At 31.0% G+C, this 1,445-nt stretch overlaps 1 protein-coding gene across 1 annotated transcript in view; it reads left to right on the top strand.

The window, feature by feature from the left end:
* LOC106460105 (solute carrier family 23 member 1-like) overlaps window positions 1-1,445 on the top strand; it is a 47,431-nt gene that overhangs the window by 43,725 nt on the left and 2,261 nt on the right. The window contains exon 11 of the mRNA XM_022386742.1: window positions 459-732. Coding sequence (XP_022242450.1) covers window positions 459-732 — 274 coding nt within the window. The remainder of the gene's footprint in view (window positions 1-458; window positions 733-1,445) is intronic.

Below are 1,445 nucleotides of genomic sequence, written 5' to 3'. Positions count from 1 at the left end.
AACACCTAAAGTTTGAGCAATTCTCTTTAAAATATCCCCATTTTTATGAAGTGATGATTTCCACACTTTTGCAATGATCTTGAGTATGGCTTGAAATCATTGCCATCATATTTGGGTTGGGTGATAAGGTCACGTACTTTGAAGAGTGACCTATTTTGGTGAACTTAAAATGAATGTTGGGCTAAGAAAACAAGTTATTCCTCAATTTTTTGTAGACATTATCAAAATGTTTGATAAAAATTAACCATGATATATTTTATAACTTCTTTCTTTGTAATGATAGACATGCTATAAGAAACGCTTCTACAAGATCTTATTTTATAATAAGTTTATTTTTATCACTTTCTATTTACTATCATGCTGTACTCAAACAGCTTGTGTCCTGTCACACGTCACTGAATAAACAAGAAGTTTTAGACACTAAAAGGAAACCGATAATTTTTTTCCTTATCTTTCAGGTGGCCAGTAGACGTGTTGTCCAATGTGGAGCAATTGCCATGTTGCTGTTTGGAGTTTTAGGAAAATTTGGAGCATTTTTCAATACCATTCCAGAACCAATTATTGGTGGTATCTTTTGTGTGATGTTCTCTATTGTAACTGGTGTAGGGCTTTCAAATTTGCAATGCATTGATCTCCATTCTTCGAGAAACATATTCATTCTGGGCTTGTCCTTATTTATGGGACTTACAATTCCAAAATGGGTTGAGGCTCACCCTGATGCAGTGGACGTTGGTATGTATATTGAAGAAGATATTTATTGGTTGAATTTGTGCCATTGCATAAATTACAAACATAGAAATATATCTATTAAATGAGATTTCAGTAGGAAAATGGCTATTGAAAAGTAGTGTAAAACGCAAGCTTTACTATTTCTTAAACGATGCCCGAGGGAACTGATTATAATATACGTTTTGTTTTAATTATAGAGTTCTTCAAGAAGGAAGTATATAAAAAAAATACGTATGTTTACAGGGAAAAAGAAATAATTCTAGATAAAAGATGGTTGAAAATGATTTATGACCTGAAATATCTTTAGATACACATTATTTACTTATATGTTTTTTTTTAACTAAACAATTGATATATATATTTTGTTTTGTTTTTAGTGAACAATTGATATGTTTCAGGTACGTTGGTAACATAATCCCTTGAACAAAAAAAAGTTGTCTTATGATGTTCTGTAACATTTAGATGACATTTTACCACAGATCTGAGATGTGAGGTAGTATCTACAAAATATATTGAAATATACTTTTACTTAGCTAGATTGTTATCGTACACTTTTCGTTCTAGCTAGGTATAATATAATCTACATTGGTTCAGGATGCCATTTTTGGTTTTAATCTGGGCAACATATTAAATGAAAGTTTGTTATCAACTATCACTTACACGAAAAACGTATAAGATATATTGTAGTAGTGTCCTATTTCATCCGCGTTGATATC

This window comes from Limulus polyphemus, unplaced genomic scaffold (assembly GCF_000517525.1).
Source record: "Limulus polyphemus unplaced genomic scaffold, Limulus_polyphemus-2.1.2 Scaffold710, whole genome shotgun sequence".
Lineage (NCBI taxonomy): Eukaryota > Metazoa > Arthropoda > Merostomata > Xiphosura > Limulidae > Limulus > Limulus polyphemus.
Note: the sequence above shows the minus strand (reverse complement) of the source record. Positions and strands in the feature narration are given on the sequence as shown.